The following is a 19,910-nucleotide window of genomic DNA, read 5'->3' as shown; positions in this document are numbered from 1 at the left end:
ATGTTACATTTATACTGAGCTTATGCTAGACATTTCAATAGAGTGATATGATTCTTTTATGTCTTAGTTTAATATTTTTCATATCTTTTTAAATGGTGCTTTTTTTCTAGTTATAAAAGTAATATATGCCCATATTAAAAAAACTATAAAATACAGAAAGAAAATGTACCAATAAGTCTACTACTCAAATACAATGTCTTCTTGTTTAAAACTCTGTTTTAATGAAGAGAATCCATACACATTCTTGGATATACAGCTTCCTATCTCCTAGCTACAGGCTGCTCCAGCCTTGCAACTCAAAACTCCAAGCTCAGGCCTGACCTCTGGTGTCTATATATTTCTGTACAGCCACTGTTTTATTTGAGGCTTCCCTCATAGTTCAGTTGGTAAACTGCCTGTAGTGCAGGAGACCCGGGTTCTATCCCTGGGTCAGGAAGATCTCCTGGAGAAGGAAATGGCAACCCACTCCAGTATCCTTGCCTGGAAAATCCCAGACAGAGGAGCCTGGTGGGCTGCAGTCTATGGAGTCACAAAGAGTTGGGCATGACTGAACAACTAACACACTGTTTTCTTTGGAGCCAGAGAAAGCAGTTTCAGCAGTGGTGCAAGGGGGCAGAAAAGGTCATATTAGCTTTGGTTTTACACGCACACACACGAGTCTCTTGCAGAAGCACGTCAATATTACTCTCTCGGGAACAAGCATTAGAGACAGTAATTCTCTACCTCAGGTTACATGCAGACCATGGTAGATCCGCTGACTCAGGCAGACAGAAGAGACTTTTTATGCACAAGCCTAAATAGGCAGCTGAAGGGGCTATGCTATATTTTTCTCATTGCATCCTTCCAGAAGAGTGTTGTGGTTAAGAAGTTGGGTTAGGAGGCCAGACTGCCTATATTTGAAAACTGGATCTACCACTTTGTATTTATCTAATTTTGAACAAGTTACTTAAGCTCTCAGTGTGTAAGTGTCTACATTTGTAAAGAAGTAACAATATCATCTGCCTATCTCACAGGATTGTTGTGATGGTTAAATATACATGCAAAGAACTTAAACCAGTGTCTGACAGGTAAGTACTAAATAATCACCATTAAACTTCCAGGAAAGGCTGTATAACATATATACACACACACTCCAGCAATATATGAACATCTGTTCCATTGCATTAATCATTTATTTCAAAGGCAAAAAAAGATATCTCATCTTAATTTGCATTTCTTTGAAAACCATGGATGTTGGACAGGAATAGAGATCTTTATTTTTATTTTTTTTAATATAAATTTATTTATTTTAATTGGAGGCTAATTACTTTACAATATTGTATTGGTTTTGCCATACATCAACATGAATCTGCCACGGGTGTACATGTGTTCCCCATCCTGAACCCCCCTCCCACCTCCCTCCCCATTCCCACCCCTCAGGGTCATCCCAGTGCACCAGCCCCAAGCATCCTGTCTCATGCATCGAACCTGGGAAAACAAAATTTTATATCAAACATTTGATGATTTCCATTTAAAAGAAATACAGTGCCTACCTCCAAATGAACTTTCAACACTCTAATCTTTGTTTTGATGGTATAATTGACTGTGTACATATTGTCACACATTCTGCCCTCTGTATTATGCTTCTTTCCTGGCTTCCTGAAGCATTTCATCCTGATCCACCATTCTGTATGTGATTTTGTGTCTTAGACTCAGTAAATTCTACATTTTTTCCTGGTATGTTGGGTTCTCTATTTCTATTCTCAAATTTCTTGATATGGTTCCAACAATGTTCATTAGAATAAAAAGAAGGGAAGTTTGCTAATATTTCTGAATGCCTACTATATCAGCCGTGAAGAGATACCCCACGTCCAAGGTAAGAGAAACCCAAGTAAGACGGTAGTTGTTGTGAGAGGGCATCAGAGGGCAGACACACTGAAACCATAATCACAGAAAACTAGTCAATCTAATCACATGGACCACAGCCTTGTCTAAGTCAACAAAACTAAGCCATGCCCTGTGGGGCCATCCAAGATGGGCGTGTCACGGTGGAGAGGTCTGACAGAATGTGGTCCACTGGAGAAGGGAATGGCAAACCACTTCAGTATTCCTGCCTTGAGAACCCCATGAACAGTATGAAAAGGCAAAATGATAGGATACTGAAAGAGGAACTCCCCAGGTCGGTAGGTGCCCAATATGCTCCTGGAGATCAGTGGAGAAATAACTCCAGAAAGAATGAAGGGATAGAGCCAAAGCATAAACAATCCCCAGTTGTGGATGTGACTGGTGATAGAAGCAAGGTCTGATGCTATAAAGAGCAATATTCCACAGGACCCTGGAATGTTCGGTCCATGAATCAAGGCAAACTGGAAGTGGTCAAACAGGAGATGGCAAGAGTGAAGGTCAACATTCTAGGAATCAGAGAACTAAAATGGACTGGAATGGGTGAATTTAACTCAGTTGAACATTATATCTACTACTGTGGGCAGGAATCCCTTAGAAGAAATGGAGTAGCCATCATGGTCAACAAAAGAGTCTGAAATGCAGTACTTGGATGCAATCTCAAAAACGACAGAATGATCTCTGTTCATTTCCAAGGCAAACCATTCAATATCACAGTAATCCAAGTCTATGCCCCAACCAGTAATGCTGAAGAAGCTGAAGTTGAACGGTTCTATGAAGACCTACAAGAACTTTTAGAACTAACACCCAAAAAAGATGTCCTTTTCATTATAGGGGACTGGAAGGCAAAAGTAGGAAGTCAAGAAACACCTAGAGTAACAGGCAAATCTGGCCTTGGAATACGGAATGAAGCAGGGCAAAGGCTAATAGAGTTTTACCAAGAGAACGCACTGGTCATAGCAAACACCCTCTTCCAACAACACAAGAGAAGACTCTACACATGGACATCACCAGATGGTCAACACCAAAATCAGATTGATTATATTCTTTGCAGCCAAAGATAGAGAAGCTCTATACAGTCAGCAAAAACAAGACCAGGAGCTGACTGTGGCTCAGATCATGAGCTCCTTATTGCCAAATTCAGATTTAAATTCAAGAAAGTAGGGAAAACCACTAGACCATTCAGGTATGACCTAAATCAAATCCCTTATGATTATACAGTGGAAGTGAGAAATAGATTTAAGGGACTAGATCTGATAGAGTGCCTGATGAACTATGGAATGAGGTTCGTGACATTGTACAGGAGACAGGGATCAAGACCATCCCCATGGGAAAGAAATGCAAAAAAGCAAAATGGCTGTCTGGGGAGGCCTTACAAATAGCTGTGAAAAGAAGGGAAGCGAAAAGCAAAGGAGAAAAAGGAAGATATAAGCATCTGAATGCAGAGTTCCAAAGAATAGCAAGAAGAGATAAGAAAGCCTTCCTCAGTGATCAATGCAAAGAAATAGAGAAAAGCAACAGCATGGGAAAGACTAGAGAGCTCTTCAAGAAAATTAGAGATACCAAGGGAACATTTCATGCAAAGATGGGCTTGATAAAGGACAGAAATGGTATGGACCTAACAGAAGCAGAAGATATTAAGAAGAGGTGGCAAGAATACACAGAACTGTACAAAAAAGATCTTCATGACCAAGATAATCACGATGGTATGATCACTCACCTAGAGCCAGACATCCTGGAATGTGAAGTCAAGTGGGCCTTAGAAAGCATCATTATGAACAAAGCTAGTGGAGGTGATGGAATTCCAGTTGAGCTATTTCAAATCCTGAAAGACAATGCTGTGAAAGTGCTGCACTCAATATGCCAGCAAATTTGGAAAACTGAGCAGTGACCACAGGACTGGAAAAGGTCAGTTTCCATTCCAATCCCAAAGAAAGGCAATGCCAAAGAATGCTCAAACTACTGCGCAATTGCACTCATCTCACATGCTAGTAAAGTAATGCTCAAAATTCTCCAAGCCAGGCTTCAGCAATACGTGAACCGTGAACTTCCAGATGTTCAAGCTGGATTTAGAAAAGGCAGAGGAACCAGAGATCAAATTGCCAACATCTGCTGGATCATCGAAAAATCAAGAGAGTTCCAGAAAAACATCTATTTCTGCTCTACTGACTATGCCAAAGCCTTTGTGTGGATCACAGTAAACTGTGGAAAATTCTGAAAGAGATGGGAATATCAGACCACCTGACCTGCCTCTTGAGAAACCTATATGCAGGTCAGGAAGCAACAGCTAGAACTGGACATGGAACAACAGACTGGTTCCAAACAGGAAAAAGAGTACGTCAAGGCTGTATATTGTCACCCTGCTTATTTAACTTATATGCAGAGTACATCATGAGAAACACTGGGCTGGATGAAGCACAAGCTGGAATCAAGATTGCCAGGAGAAATATCAATAACCTCAGATATGCAGATGACACCACCCTGATGGCAGAAAGTGAAGAGGAACTAAAAAGCCTCTTGATGAAAGTGAAAGAGGAGAGTGAAAAGGTTGGCTTAAAGCTCAACATTCAGAAAACGAGATCATGGCATCTGGTCCCATCACTTCATGGGAAATAGATGGGAAAACAGTGGAAACAGTGTCAGACTTTATTTTTTGGGGCTCCAAAATCACTGCAGATGGTGACTGCAGCCATGAAATTAAAAGATGCTTACTCCTTGGAAGGAAAGTTATGACCAACCTAGATAGCATATTGAAAAGCAGAGACATTACTTTGGCAACAAAGGTCCATCTAGTCAAGGCTATGGTTTTTCCAGCAGTCATGTATGGATGTGAGAGTTGGACTGTGAAGAAAGCTGAGCACCGAAGAATTGATGCTTTTGAACTGTGGTGTTGGGGAAGACTCTTGAGAGTCCCTTGGACTGCAAGGAGATCCAACCAGTCCATTCTAAAGGAGATCAGCCCTGGGTGTTCTTTGGAAGGAATGATGCTAAAGCTGAAACTCCAGGACTTTGGCCACCTCATGCAAAGAGTTGACTCATTGGAAAAGACTCTGATGCTGGGAGGGATTGGGGGCAGGACGAAAAGGGGACAACAGAGGATGAGATGGCTGGATGGCATCACCGACTCGAAGGACGCGAGTTTGAGTGAACTCCGGGAGATGGTGATGGACAGGGAGGCCTGGAGTGCTGCGATTCATGTTGTTGCAAAGAGTTGGACACGACTGAGTGACTGAACTGAACTGAACTATATGCCAGGTACTGTGCTAAAAAGGTTAGGCCATCTAACTTAACACATTATTAACTGGGGATTTTTGCAGAAATTAACACCTGTGGCTGGAATATGTAAGGGAATACTGATATGTCTCCAGTCAAATGTAAAGTAATTTTCCTCCAATTAAAAAATTTAAAAATATAACATTCGGGTAACAAGACATATTAATACGTCTCTGGTCAATCATGAGTTAATATACTCAGAGAGATGAAGTGACTTACTTACCTAGGCTCATTCAACTATTAAGAATCAGATTTAATAGAGAACAGACTTGTGGTTGCCAAGGTAGGGGGTGGGGTGCGGGGGGTTAGGGGAGGGAAGGAATGAGAGTTTGGGATTAGCAGAGGCAAACTATTATATATAGGATGGATAAATAACAAGGTCCTGCTGTACAGCACAGGGAACTATATTCAATATCCTGTTTCAACCATAATGGAAAAGAATATGAAAAAGAATATACATATGTATAACTCTGTCACTTTGCTGTAGAGAGGAAATTAATGTAACATTGTAAATCAATTATACTTCAATAAAATCTAAAAACAAACCAAAAACTAATAGACTTTTATCCATGATTTAATTTCATGATTTTTGCCTAATTATTTGGAAATAGAAAATACAACATTCATTTATTTAGGTTTTGAAGTAATATTCATAACATTTATAGATCTTATGACCTGAAAACAATTTTAATACATTAGATAATATACAGTAAAATTAAAAAAAGAAGTAGATCTAAATTTTCAACCAAGGAGTAGCTGATTCAAATGGTCATCATCTTCCATTATATTACACTGAGGACAGGATAAACTGACAATACTAAACTCATCATATTTATGATCTAAACCACACAAGTGTTAAACCAGAAATGAAGAGGTTTAGAGAATGATGAAATTAGTACCTGTGATTTCCTGTTTTTAGTTAATTCAACTTCCTTATGTGAAAAGCATCATCTTTTCCTATTCCTTCCATTTGCCCTAGAGATGCTACCCCTGATACTTTTATATTCTAAATTTACTACTCACGGTATTGGCCTGACTATGGCTGAGGTCTCCAAATTCTCTTGGGAGGTCTTTTCCTTCCAATAAGCATTGAGCTTCTGGGCAAGGGCATTTATTGTCAACCTGAAAGAAAAAGAAAGAAGCATGTCAATGTTAAGAATTTGTTGAATAATTTTGTAATCTTTAAGATGCTCCCACTTAACGGAAACCAGCCATTTAGAATATTCAGCATAGGTTTGAACATCTACACTTCAAGCAACTAGGATGGGAATCTACTGCCTTTGTAAAATATGTGTCAAAATGACAAAGTTCATAATGTTGAATAGTCACTTTGGTTGAAAAGATAAGATGGTCAGTTCAGTTCAGTTCAGTTGGTCAGTCGTGTCTGACTCTTTGCAACCCCATGGACTGCAGCACACCATGCTTCCCTGTCCATCACCAACTCCCGGAGCTTGCTCAAACTCATGTCCATTGAGTCAGTGATGCCATCCAACCATCTCATCCTCTGACATCCCCTTTTCCTCCCACCTTCAATCTTTCCCAGCATCAGGGTCTTTTTCAATGAATCACTTCTTTGAAGCAGGTGGCCAAAGTACTGGAGTTTCAGCTTCAACATCAGTGCTTCCAAAGAACACCCAGGACTGATCTCCTTTAGAATGGACTGGTTGGATCTCCTTGCAGTCCAAGGGACTCTCAAGAGTCTTCTCCAACACCACAGTTCAAAAGCATCAATTCTTCAGTGCTCAACTTTCTTTATAGTCCAACTCTCACAGCTACACATGACTACTGGGAAAACCGTAGCTATGACTAGATGGACCTTTGTTGGCAAAGTAATGTCTTTGATTTTTAATGCTGTCTAGGTTGGTTATAGCTTTTCTTCCAAGGAGCAAGTGTCTTGATTTCATGGCTGCAATCACCATCTGCAGTGATTTTGGAGCCCCCGAAAATAAAGTCTCTCACTGTTTCTCCATCTATTTGCCATGAAGTGATGGGACCGGATGCCATAATCTTAGTTTTCTGAATGTTGAGTTCTAAGCCACCTTTTTCACTCTCCTCTTTCACTTTCATCAAGAGGCTCTTTAGTTCTTCCTTGCTTCCTGCCATAAGGGTGGTGTTATCTGCATATCTGAGGTTACAAGTCCTAAAAAATACTGTGTTCTCCACATTTTAGAATCACAGCGAGGGGAAATGACATTAGATACAACGACAGAAGACTACACTGCAGATTAGTAGTTGGGGAGTTATTCAACTGTCAGATCACTACATGTAAACAATTCAGGACCAAGTTCAAAGTCAGAGGATCAAATATTGCACCCTACCTATTACAAATCAATCAAACAGTAACTTAAAACACGTCTATATAGTTCTTCTTTATCTGAATGCTGATCACAGCAGTTACAGCAGCAATAGGTAACAAAGTCCCCTTTAACCTTCTATGACACAGCTGTTAGTAGAGGCTATGCCCCAATTATGGCTCTTGCCCTTTCTCCTTTATCTCTCTTCTTAAATGAACAACAGCAGACCCAGGGTAAAACAGTATGATGTATAGAAAATCTGAATTTTACTTTGAAAAACTGGCAATTTCTAGTGACTAATTTCAGTTTAATTTTACAATTCAGGATTACAACTTAATGTACAGCTGTGCATACATACTTGAAATACTACAAATTTAGCATTTTTTTAAAAATCTCTTGACTCCTCAGATAACTCCCCCAAGATTTTGTAGACCTTTCCTTAAGAGGAATTCTTCCTTAACTCCACCTTGCTCATATTAGATTCTGACTACACAGAGAAGATTAAATGAACTTTCTTATAAACTCTTATCCATCCCCCCCGACCTACCAGCACACCGACCTCTATGTTTATATTCTTTCCTGAAGTCACAGATGAAGAATTATTTCTTGCTTTCTATTAAAGTTTTATTTAAAATCTACTTTTTAAAAAAAGATTACAGGGGCTTCCTTTGGTGGTCTAGTGGTTAAGAATCTGCCTGCCAATGCAGAGGACACCAGTTCGATCCCTGGTCTGGGAAGATCCCACATGCTGAGGAGCAACTAAGCCCATGCACCACAACTACTGAGCTCATATGCTGCAACTACTGAAGCCCACATGCCTAGAGCTTTTGCTCCACAACAAGAGAAGCCACTGCAATGAGAAGCCTACGCACTGCAATGGCAAATGAAGCGTAGCCTCTGCTCACTGCAGCTAGAGAAGACCCACGCAGCAATGAAGACCAAGCATGGTCAAAATTAAAAAAATGGTTAAATAAATAAAAAAGATTGCATGGGATTCTGGAAAGCTGGTGGAGTAAGAGGCAGGAATCTGCCTTCCCAAAAAGACAATATTTACACTGGCTGCTGCTGCTGCTGCTAAATCGCTTCAGTCATGTCCGACTCTGTGCGACCCCATAGACGGCAGCCCACCAGGCTCCCCCGTCCCTGGGATTCTCCAGGCAAGAACACTGGAGTGGGTTGCCATTTCCTTCTCCAATGCATGAAAGTGAAAAGTGAAAGTGAAGTCGCTCAGTCGTGTCCGACTCTTCATGACCCCATGGACTGCAGCCCACCAGGCTCCTCCGTCCATGGGATTTTCCAGGCAAGAGTACTGGAGTGGGGTGCCATCGCCTTCTCCATTACACTGGCAGAACCTGTCTAATGTAACCATTTGGAATTCTGGAGTCTATCGAATGCTTATAATTTCCAGGGGAATGCTTGGATGACAAATTGGGAAATCTCAGCTTTTAGCACAGTAGTAGTTACCCATCTCCTACCCCAGCCCCATGGCAGATGGCTATGCACACATTTCAAAAGTAGCTTGCAGGAACCAGGATAGGCAAAAAGGACCTCTCCCTCCAAATATTGGGGATCTGTGCTCTGATCTCTGTTTGCTGCTTCTGCTCACAGCATCATGTAACCCCATGGTAACCCCAAAGAAAATAGCTATAAATATATACAAAAGGAAATGAGAAGAATTCAAATGTTTCACTTCAAAAAAATCAACTAAACATAAAAGGTGACAGTAATACAGGAAATGAAGAACAAAATATAAGATGTATAGAAAACAAACAGCAAAATGACAGACATCCTTTCTTATCAGTAATTACTTTAAATGTAAATGGATTAAACTCTCCATCAGAAGACAGAGATGGGTGAAATGGGTTTTAACAAAAAGGCCAAAATATATGCTGTCTATGTGAGACTAATTTTACATACAAAGACACACAGTGAAAATGAAAGGATAGAAAAGGATATTCCCTGTAAATAATAACCAAAAGAGAGCAAGGGTAGCTATTTAATATAAGTATCAGACAAAATAGACTATAAATCGTAAGAGCTAAAACACTGAAGCAACCTGTGTCCACTGATAAATGAATGAATAAGCAAAGTATAGTACATACAAACAAAAGAATATTAAAAAAGGAAACTCAGCCTTTAAAAAGTAAATTCTGACATATGTACAACATAGATGCAACTTAAGGACATTATGTTACGTGAAATAAGTCACAAAATGAGAAATACTGTGTGATTCCACTTACATGAGGTACTTAGCATAGTCAAATTCATAGAGACAGAAAGCAGAATGGTGGGAATGAGGAGTTATTGTTTAATAGGTACAGAATTTCAGTTTTGCTAGATGAAAATAGTTCTGCAGATGATGGTGGTTGTACGGTAAGGGAGTTAGAGAAGGCGAGGTTCAGAAAAAGAACGAGACCAGCACTTTACAGGAACAGATCACCTTTAATGAGGCCAGAAGGGGCAGCAGTCAGATTAGTGAGCTGCTGCACTAACCCAAGAAAAAGTAAGTATATATAGGCACATATGTGGAAATCTACCGTCTTACGGGGGCCTGTTCTTTTCCAAGGTTGTTTGGAGTAGTTATCTCTTAAATGGCTGGGGCAAGGAATTCTGGAGATCGGCCAGAGGCTGGACCGGCTGGGAGATGGACGTACTCAACCTTAATGTCCTTTTTTTTTCCTTCGGGTGAGAGAGTTCTTTGTTTTGCATAGAATGGTAGGGAGGACCCAGAGGGGAGTTTTAACTCCAGGCTATTTTGAGCCATGTAACTTTCCTTTAGTGGTGATGGTTGCATAACAATATGAATGTACTTAATACCGCCAAAATGCACATTTAAAAATGGTTAAGGTGGTAATGTTATGTGTATTTTACCACAATTAGAAAAAGGAAAAAAAGGAAATAGATTATGTGGTCATTAGGGGTTGAAGAGGAGGGGAAATGAGGAGTGACTGCTAATCGACAAGATGTTTCTTTTTGAGACGACGAAAATGCTTTAGAATTAGATAGTGGTGATGGTTGTATGGACTTCCCTGGCGGCTCAGACAGCAAAGCGTCTGCCTATGACAAGGGAGACCCGGGTTCGATCCCTGGGTCAGGGAAGATCCCCTGGAGAAGGAAATGGCAAGCCACTCCAGTGTTCTTGCCTGGAGAATCCCATGGATGGAGGGGCGTGGCGGGCTCTAGTCCACATACTTTGTGAATATACCAAAACCAACAAAGTAGTCATTTTTAAATGGTGACATTTATGGTACAGAGTAAAATTTATCTTTTTAATGTGTAGTTCTATAAGTTTTAACAAATGCACATGGTCGTGTAAATATTAATACCAGCTCAATCAAAACACCATTATCATAAATTTTGAAACTCCATTCCTTCTTGCAAAAACCTGGTTTGATTCCACTGTTCTATTAATCTCTTTCCTTTCACTTCCCCAATCCTGGTATATGTGGTCTATATCCACTATCTTCTCTTCATACTCCTGTCTTAATCCCCTACAATCTAACCATTGCCATTACACAAAATTGTTCCTTTTCCCAATCTCATTATTCTATCTGCCAATATCTACTAAATTTGAGATTTTAAAGTGACCTTTGAATCTTCCTCTCCTTTATTTTCCTTATGCCATTATTAATATATCACCAAATTTTAAAATCTTTTTTTCATAGTATCTGTCATATATTTTGGAGAAGGAAATGGCAACCCACTCCGGTGTTCTTGCCTGGAGAATCCCAGGGATGGGGGAATCTGGTGGGCTTCCATCTATGGGGTCGCACAGAGTCGGACATGACTGAAGCGACTTAGCAGCAGTCATATATTTCCTTTTTCACAGCAGTCTTATTTCAGACCTTCACCTCACATCTAGATTATTCAAATAGTATATACTTCTTTTTAACCTATCCTGCACCCTGTTTCCAGGTTTATCAATTGATATAATTCATGTAAAGCACTTTATAAGCCATAGAGCAGTATATAAGTATTATATTCTTAAGACACAATTATTTCAAGTCACCCCTCTATTCAAGAATAAACAATGAATTCTCATTGCCTAAAGTATCAACTACTCTAGCCAACGTCCCTCTAAGACAGAAGTTCTCCAACTGTCTCAGTTCATGGTACCTGTAGTGTCTCAAGTTTTTCATGGCACCCTTAGGTCTCAAGAAATATGTACTAGTTCCATTTACTCTTAAACAGTAATGTACAAATAATAAGTATGGACTAAAATGTAGTGTCCATCTGAAAATATATATATTAAAATATTTCTATTTCAATCTTAAATAGCCACAATTACTTTTAATGGAATGGGTATGCCTATTGGATATCAAACAATTGTTCAAACCTTGGAATCAAATTGGACACAACATCCCTAATTTCTTATTCAACACTGATTTTTTGTGTATTGCTTGCTTTTTATCACAATAATCACAAAAATCCAGATTCACAAAGATACAATGTAATCAAAAGTAATTAAATATTTTTATACCTAGAAGTGTGGTGTTAGCATAACAAATACCTAAAAATGTGGAAGTGGTTTGGAATTGGGCAGTGGGGCAGAGGCTGGAAGAATTTGAAGAACATTATACAAATTGCCTGGATTGCCTTGAATAGACTATAGAAATATGGATGTTAAACACTCCACTGGTAGGGCGCTCAGAAGTGCAGATCATGGTAGAAAAAAAACACAAACTTCCTCAGAGTATATCTAAGTCACTGGGAACAGATTGTTAGAATTATGGATGTTAAAATTGTTGCTGGTAAAGGCTCAGAAGGATATTAGCAACATGTTTTTAGAAAACTTGTTATGTAGTGGCAGAAAGCTTAGCAGAATTGGATCCAATACAAGGTGGAAAGCAGAACTCCTAAATGACAAAACTGGACATTTAGTTGAGATTTCCAAGCAAAGTGCTAAAAGTATGGTCTAGTGGCTGCTTCGGAGAAGGCAATGGCACCCCACTCCAGTACTCTTGCCTGGAAAATCCCATGGATGGAGGGGCCTGGTGGGCTGCAGTCCATGGGGTTGCTAGGAATTGGACATGACTGAGCGACTTCACTTTCACTTTTCACTTTCATGCATTGGAGAAGGAAATGGCAACCCACTCCAGTGTTCTTGCCTGGAGAATCCCAGGGACGTGGGAGCCTGGTGGGCTGCCGTCTATGGGGTTGCACAGAGTCGGACACGACTGAAGCGACTTAGCAGCAGCAGCAGCAGCAGCAGCAGTGGCTGCTTGCTTACATAAAATATGAGAAGAAAGAAATAAACTGAGGGAAGAACTGTTCAATAAAAAAGGAACCAGGACTTAATGATTTTGGATAGTCTCAGCTTATTCAGATTGCAAAAGATGCTAAAATGTAAATCCAAGACAGTGGCTGGACAACCTTTTGCTAATATCTTAGGAAGATCAAAAGGTCAAAGCACTCAGTCATACGAAAAGTTCTCTGAAAAGATTGAACATATGAATTAGATCTCCACCACCATCTCAGCAGAAGAATAGAAATAGGACTATCTAAGAAAGATCTGTCAAGAATCTCTTGTCTGAATAAGTATCCATGATATATACCTGAGACCCACAAGGTTCTTGAGAATGGTACATTATCATGTCAATGTATGGCAAAAACGACTACAATATTGTAAAGTAATTAGCCTCCAATTAACATAAATAAATTAAAAAAACCCTGCTAAATTGGCCTGAAAGGGACAGAGAGAGTGTGAAAGAAGGTTGTTGGACCCCCAAAACTCTACAGTCAAGAAACAAGTTGAAACAAGATGAAACTACTCAGCTACAAATACACGCTTGTGTGTGTGTTTGTGTTCAGTTGCATCCAACTCTTTTGTGACCCCATGGACTATACCACTAGGCCCCTCTGTCCATGGGGATTTTGCAGGCAAGAATACTGGAGTGGATTGCCATTTCCTCCTCCAGGGAACCTTCCTGACCCAGGAATTGAATCCATGTCTCCTGCATTGGCAGGTGGATTCTTCATCACTGAGCCTCCTGGGAAACACACATAAATACATGCTATCCTTCAAGAAAAAGTAAAGTCGAGTCTGAGGGTGGAGCCATGAGGACAGAATAGAGCCTTAAATCCAAAGGGTGGAGCTGAAAGCCCCAGAAGAGTATTTCCAGGCCTTGAAATTTAATGAAGTTAGCTTGCCTGGATTCTTTTTTCTGTCAAATTTTCTCCCTGTTTGAACTGGAACATCTCTAATTGGTATCCTATGCCTGTCCCACCATTGTATTTTGGAAGCAAAATACAAAAAAATTTTAAAAAGACACACACCTGCAGATGGAGAGGAATTTTACCCCAAGATGCATCAGACTCAGTATCATTCATATTTGATTTAGATGAGATTTGGGAATTGTGAGTTGAGGACATTAAAAACTTAGACTAAGTTGCTCTAAGAGTTGAGACTTTGGGGGATGCTGGGATGGGATAGATGTATTTTGCATGTGTGATGTAAGTGGATCTTAGGAGGCCAGAGAGCAGATTGTCATAGCATAATAATGGTCCTCCAAAGATGTCTATGTCCTAATCCCTGAAACCTGTGAATATATCAGGTTACATGTCAAGGGGGAAATCAAGTTGCAGGTGGCATAAGGTTACTCATCAGCTGACCTTAAGACAGGGAGATTATCTTGAATTACCAACACAGTCATAAGGGTCCTTAAAAGTGGAAGAGTGAGGCAGAAGAGTCAGAATCAAACGAGATGTGATGACAGAAGCAAGGTCATCAGAGTGATAGGATATGAGGACCCAACCCATCATTGATGGCTTTGAATGTGGATGGAGGAAGAGGACCATGGGCCAAGGAATGCCGGCAGACTCTAAAAACTCGAAAAGCCAACAAAATAGATTCACCCCTAGAGCCTCCAGAAATAAATGCAGCTTTGCCAACACCTTGATTTTAGCCCAGTGAGATCTGAGATGGACTTCTAACCTACAGAACTCTAAGCCAATAAATCAGTGTTGTCTTAAGGCACTAAGTTTGTGGTAATTTGTTATGACAGCAACTGAAAACAATTTCTACTGCTTATAGGCAAGAGTCAAGTACCACTGTACTCCCCTCAAAAATTTTAAATATCCCATGGCTCCCCTGTGACTTCATTATGTGCAGCTTGGCACACAGTTTGGGAAGTGGGGCTTTAGGGAAGGGGTCAACAAACTACAACCTGTGGGCCAAATCCAGGCTGCTGCCTGTTTTCATAAACAAAACTGTACTGAACACAGACATGTTCATTCCTTTACTTATGTCTGTGGCTGTGTTCGTACTACAGCAGAATTGAGTACTTTCATACTACAGCACAACTGAGTAGTAGTGACAGAGCCCACACCACCTATAAAGCTAAAACTATTTACTTTCCGGCCCTTCACAGAAAGATTTGCCAATCCCTGCTTTAGGATAGGGCCCTATGTTATTCTTCCCATTCTGAGTTTCTGTCATTGCCTGATTTAGCTCCTGCTATAATTTCATCCTGGAATTCCCCTCCCTCCCTTTTTTAAATGCTGTATCTTTAAGGCAAATCTTAAGTCACACTGTTTACTTAAAACCTTCCCTATCTGTTCTATCAGCAAATGTTTCCTGTACCATACCACTTAGTTCCAAATAATCAAACAGTTAATTGCTCTGTTTCATGTTGGTGACAATCCGTCATTACAATTAGACCGTGAGCTCCTCAAAGACAGCAACTGTGTCTCGAATATCTCTGGAAAATTCCACAAAACCTAACCACTGTGCCATGCACCAGGTGCTCAGTTAGTATGTGTTGATTGCATTTCTTAAGCTGAAATTCACTCTAAAAATGTTGTAAGTTTGAGCCCTGGTAGTTGCAGCTGAAATTTGATACCCACAACTATTAAAAGTGATATTACAAGTGATTTATTTGTAGACATTCCAGCAGTGTGATGGCTGAAACCTCTTTTAGCAGTTTTGAAATCTATAATAAATACTCTTAGGATGCGTTTGTGATGGCAGACAATCTTCTCTAATCACCCTCTCAAATTCCCTCATATATTAACAAAACACTTTTTTCAGTGAATATAAAACATAGTGGAAAGGGAAATGATGTCAGAATTGGGGTGAGTTACACAAATTTCTCATCCTCAGAAGACTCTGTATGCAGGATAGTATGCTAGTTTTCTGTCTTTAATAAAATGTGCAGCAGATATTAAGCTACGTAAGCCAGAAGTCCCATATATTTAACTGAATAAACCTACTCTCTATGGAATACCTCCATTTGGATTCCCCTGCCATCACCTAAAACTCATCATACTGAAATGAAACATCACAAACCAAGAGTCTAATACCTCTAAAATTTAAAAGGTAGATGCAGGGGTGGCAGAGATGGCATAGGAGGATGTTACATAGCTTTAGTATCTAACATTTGGATTTCACAAATCTCAACTATTTGGTTAATCACCAGAAATTCACTACTCCTTTCACTCAAGAGAAATAGAATGACTCGGCTCTGGACTTTTGCCAAACTGATGTCATTCCTAAACTTTCATTCTTGTGAGTCAAGTCCGAATCAAAGATCTCCATTATGGGCCAGACTCATGTTTAAAAGACTATTTTACTTAAACTAAGGGCAGACAGTTATCATAATCACTGAGTAGCCCTAGGGACCAAGAACCAATTACCCTGAAATTAATCTGAGGTTGTCATCCAAATAGTTATCAGTCTGTCAAATAGTAAACCTAAAATTCTTATGGTTTTGTATAAATTAAGGCACAACGTTTAACTAATTTTATTATAGTTTGGACACAAAACAAAAAAAGATTTGGGGAATTACTTTCCCTCCACTCTAACAAAAGATTTGCTGCTGAGATTTCAAGGAAAACAACACCAAAAGTCCTCACGCCTTCTTTCTCCATACTCCCAGAACACCCTTTGCCCTTTCACATACTTTCCTCTGCTTAGAATGTCCTCCCCCTGCTTTGTTCACCTAGCAAACTCCAACTTTTCCTTGAAGTTTCAGCTCAAATGTATTCTGCTTTGTGAAGCCTTCCTTGACTCCTTTAGGCTTTATTTAAAGCTGCTTCCCATTTGGCATACAACCCTCATTAATACAATTATTTTATAGGTATTTAACTTTCTTATTTACATATAGGGGCTTCCCAGGTGGTGCCAGTGGTAAAGAACCCACCTGCCAATGCAGGAGAAATAAAAGATGCTGGTTCAATCCCTGGGTTGGGAAGATCCCCTGGAGGAGGAAATGGCAACCCACTCCAGGATTCTTGCCTGGAAAATCCCATGGACAGAGAAACCTGGCGGGCTACAGTCCATGGGGTCACAAAGAGTCAGACATGACTAAATGCTGTGTGTGTGACTTAACACACACACAGCATTTACATATATCTCATCCCCACTCTAGTGTTCTTGCCTGGAGAATCCCAGGGACGGGGGTGCCTGGTGGGCTGCCATCTCTGGGGTCGCACAGAGTCTGACACGACTGAAGCGACTTAGCAGCAGCAGCAGCATCCTATTTGTTCATAGGCATCTAGGATTCTTAACTTTCATTCTTATGTCCGTAATGGCAGAGGGGATATCTCATAATACTTGATGAAAGAAGAATGTATGATCTATCCCTCCCTACAAGTTTTAAAACAAACTATTATACTCTGGCTTTAACAACTCCTTGTCTCCTAAAAAAAAATGAATGAAATACATAATGGTATTTGTAGCAACATGGTTGGACCTAGAGAGTGTCATACTGAGTGAAGTCAGACAGAGAAGAAATATCATATGATACCCTTTATATGTGGAATCTAAAAAGAAATGATACACATGAACTTACAAAACAGAAACAGACTCACAGACTTATGGTTGCTTGGGGAAAGGATTGGGGGGAAGAGATAAGTTACGGAGTTTGAGGTGGGCATGTACACACTGCTATATTTAAAATGGATAACCAACAAGGAACTACTGTATAGCCCATGGAACTCTGCTCAATGTTATGCGGCAGCCTGGATGTGAGTGGGGTTTGGGGGAGAATGGATACATGAATATATATGGCTGAGTCCCTTTCCTGTTCACCTAAAATTATCACATTTTTTGTTAATCAGCTATTTCCCAATACAAAATAAAAAGTTTTTAAAAACTGTTTCACCATAAGTATTTTACTAAATAATCCCTATACTCTTTCCATAATTTTTAAAGTTTATTTCAGTTGGGCTCCATACATCATGTATCAGTGAGGTTTAATTTAAAAATCAAATCATTTTATTTATAATCTTAGAAAATAGATTTGAAGGAATTCTCAGTTAACTTATCTGGCTGGTTTTAAGAGATGATTTTAGAGTTTTCAGAGAATAGAATCATATCTGAACAAACCATTAGAAACACCTCAGGTTGGGAGTGACTCACCGGTACTCCTTGGTGTATTCAAAGTCTTGTTTATTGTAGGCAGGTTTTAAGAAATTGCACTCAATGACTCCAATTACTCCCACACCTTCTCCATGAGTTGGCTTAGAAGAAAAATAGTAATTTCAACACTTACATTAATGTTGACTGCCTAGAGGCACTTCCTTTTGATTCCAAACAATAACAGAAAGGTTATATAACATTCATGGGCAAGGAAAGGCCAGTAATATCTAGAGAAACACTGGGAATTTACTCCAATAGACTGCAAGTATTACAATGAATTGGAACCTATGCCAAATTTTAGGGCAGAGATTTTTAAACTGTGATCCATAGATTCCCTAGGATTTTCCAGGAAAACTCTACTTCACCCATGCTACTTCAAGGCACTTTCATCTGTTTTATATTAAGGGATTGCCATAAGATTCCATTTGAACAAAGAATGATAATACTAAAAAAAAAAAAAAATTAAGGTTATATACTCCTGTTCTAAGGAACTAAAACCAAACTCCATCTGAAAAAAATTAAGGATGCTATGTAATCATCACACTCTATTAAAATAAAACAATGTTTATATATGTAAGGCCACCAAATAACTGTGAAAGAGTCACACCTGTAGTGATTAATTACAAGTTGATACGAAAGATTTTTGGACTTAAAATCATTTTTGTATTCTTTAATGGAAGGAACTGAGTCAAAGTGTAATTAGACTGGCACACAAACAAGTTGTATAAAGATGATACAACAATGAAAAGAAATACAGGCTGCAAACTAGCTCTCCTGGGTCGTATGTAAAACTTTGTCCTACTGTGTAACATAAAGCAGCTTATCATCCTTTGTGCTTTAGCAATCTTATCTATAAAATAGGGATGAATAAGATACTTATGGATATTACCACTTTAAGTTGTCATTAAAACTTGAAGATGATGGTAATATTTCTATACTTCAATTATAAAGCACTTTTGTATGATTTATTCCATTTAAATCTCTCAACTCGGTAAACTCTAAGGTAGGTAGATCAAGTAAAACTACTATTGTTTCCACTTTACAGGTAAGAAAATTGAGCCACAGGGAAATTAAACAATGTAGCCAAGGTTACATGGCTTTTAGTTGGAAAAGCTGGGACTCAAATCCTGGTCATCAAACACTAAATTTTATGCATCTTCCACTTTGCCTTATTGTCTCCACAAGAAAATGGAAAGCGCTACCTCAAACATTAGTAAACTTACACACGTGGCAGAGTTGCTGGTGCTCTCATTCTACCTCTTATTAACAGTGAGCTAAAAAATGCATTCAGTAGAGCTCCTGGGTTAACATTTATGAAGAATGAAAAGTAGAAAGAGCTTCTGAACATAAGACAGCTCACTGATAACACAGAATTCCAGGATCAGATTTAACAACCATCTCAAGGTGGCAGTAAAAAGCTATTCATTACTTTATCACTTTTGCAAAATTTAAATCCTCTTCCTACTCTTTTCAGCCTTCTATGACAAAGAAACATGAACTACTCACCTTCACCTGGCACCCCACCTTCTCAAAAGACTTTATGAGGCGGTTGTTATGATACATCATTACTCCAAACTGGTTATTATCCTTGCAAGAGAACCCAAAAGTTATTTTCACCTGCTTATTCTGAGAAGAAAATCATTAAGGAGACAAACACCAGAGGCTTTAGCACACAAAATTTTGCATTATATTATAGCAAAAAAACATCAACCACCAGTGTATATGAACTGGTACAAACTTTTTACAAAGCATTTTAAAAATCTGTATCAACAGCTTTAAAAATATTCTTAACCTTTGACCAAGTAATTCTATTTCAGGAATTTATACTACAGAAATAGTGAGAGAAGACCATAAAGGTTTATGAGTTATAGAGATTTATCAATGATTTATAACAGCTTAAAAACAAATAATTTATATGTTTGACAATAAAGGAATGACTAAATAAATGTTAGTGTAGCCACATGGTCTGTTACACAGTTCTTAAAATTATGCCCTTGAAAAATATTTGGGAATATTAGGAAATGTTCAGAATATAATAATAAGTATCACTTAAAAATATGTACTATAAATATATGCATAAAAAGACTAAGAAAATATATCAA

General features: G+C 39.1%; 1 protein-coding gene across 4 annotated transcripts in view; it reads right to left on the bottom strand.

The window, feature by feature from the left end:
* Window positions 1-19,910, bottom strand: part of MORC4 (MORC family CW-type zinc finger 4) — a 65,039-nt gene that overhangs the window by 24,891 nt on the left and 20,238 nt on the right. For 3 of the 4 annotated variants that reach the window (XM_006052785.3, XM_006052786.3, XM_025275815.2), the window contains 3 exons: window positions 19,315-19,434; window positions 17,809-17,909; window positions 6,178-6,276 (listed from right to left, as the gene is read on the bottom strand). In XM_006052785.3, the coding sequence (XP_006052847.2) occupies window positions 6,178-6,276; window positions 17,809-17,909; window positions 19,315-19,434 (320 nt within the window). The remainder of the gene's footprint in view (window positions 1-6,177; window positions 6,277-17,808; window positions 17,910-19,314; window positions 19,435-19,910) is intronic. The other variant, XM_044937557.1, reaches the window with a different exon arrangement.

The sequence above is a fragment of the Bubalus bubalis genome, chromosome X (assembly GCF_019923935.1).
Source record: "Bubalus bubalis isolate 160015118507 breed Murrah chromosome X, NDDB_SH_1, whole genome shotgun sequence".
Lineage (NCBI taxonomy): Eukaryota > Metazoa > Chordata > Mammalia > Artiodactyla > Bovidae > Bubalus > Bubalus bubalis.
Note: the sequence above shows the minus strand (reverse complement) of the source record. Positions and strands in the feature narration are given on the sequence as shown.